Consider the following 1,238-nt stretch of genomic DNA (forward strand, 5'->3'; position numbering starts at 1 on the left):
CTGCTACAGCTGCTCTCATCTATTTACTGGTATTTATTGTTATTTTGTTTTTCTGCATTATGTTTTTATCCTTATTTTATTTTTTTTGATCATGTATTGGACCACAATGGAAATTTTTTTCTACATTATTGTCATCCAAGTATTTTTATTTTATGTAACTTTTGTATATATATGTATATTATTTTTACTGAATTAACTCAACTTTTTACATACTAACTTTTATTTACAATTGTATTTATCCATTGTTTTATTAGTGAAATATCCTCATGGTGTGATGTAGCAGGATATCAGAATATGATAAACTGTATTTTAACAAACCAGAAGTATCCATACATCTATATCCATCAGTAAATCCTGACACTGAGCAGTAAAAAGGTCAACAGACCCTCACAGACATGTCTTATATGAGCTATATGCTTTTTCTATTTTGGGATCCTTTCCGTACAATAAAAATATCTGGCTGGAACGAACCATCTTTCACCCACAAAACAACATCGTACACCAGTGATACGTATTAATTACAACACCCCTGTAAGTCTCATCTGATTATATTCCGTTGAATGGAATTATTTTAGTAGGAATTAAAAACTGTTTTTGCTTACAGTAAAAAGATGCAGTTTTGTGTCCACCCCCTCTCTGAACAGTGGTACGGTCCGTGTCCTGCTCAGAGGAGGGAGGGTCAACATGGCGTCCGAGCAGGTCGGTTATCTTCTCTATTTGTTGTTAAATCTTAGATTTATTATCTCCTGCTGAAAAGCGACGCTGTATATTTATAAACCATATAACTTTTATTTAAACGCGTCATGTTTTGTTTCTGTGCTTGATGAAAAGATTATTGTAGCCTGAAGAAGAAGAAAAATAGCATTTGCGTCGTTATTTTGCACAATAAGCATATTAATTAAGATAAACTTATGTGATAAACTACGTCTTTAAGTAACTGTTTTGTACACAGAGCATTAACAAGATGTTTAAAGGGCATTTCTTAGGAAAACTGCTGGAGTTTATTTTTAGTAATTGGACAGACAGGCTGTCGCGAAGCATGAGGTACTTTACAAGACAGAGCTTTTTTAGGTTTTAGTAGGAGAAATATTGAATAAGAAAAACTATTTTGTAGGAAAATAAACAAGGAAAGTATGGGAAAACGCCTGATTTATAAGTTAACAGTTATAGCCAGCCAGGGTTTTTGTTACTGATTAAAATGAAGTACATTAAGAAGGGGATGTATTATTGTATTATCA

The 1,238-nt window shown here is 32.6% G+C and overlaps 1 protein-coding gene across 1 annotated transcript in view; it reads left to right on the top strand.

The window, feature by feature from the left end:
• Nucleotides 1–632: 632 nt before the first annotated feature.
• sgcb (sarcoglycan, beta (dystrophin-associated glycoprotein)) overlaps nt 633–1,238 on the top strand; it is a gene marked incomplete in the record, with an annotated part of 10,521 nt that continues 9,915 nt past the window's right edge. Inside the window, 1 exon segment of the mRNA XM_014027536.1 lies at nt 633–699. Within this exon segment, the coding sequence (XP_013882990.1) occupies nt 685–699 (15 nt within the window).

This window comes from Austrofundulus limnaeus, unplaced genomic scaffold (assembly GCF_001266775.1).
Source record: "Austrofundulus limnaeus strain Quisiro unplaced genomic scaffold, Austrofundulus_limnaeus-1.0 Scaffold660, whole genome shotgun sequence".
Classification (NCBI taxonomy): domain Eukaryota; kingdom Metazoa; phylum Chordata; class Actinopteri; order Cyprinodontiformes; family Rivulidae; genus Austrofundulus; species Austrofundulus limnaeus.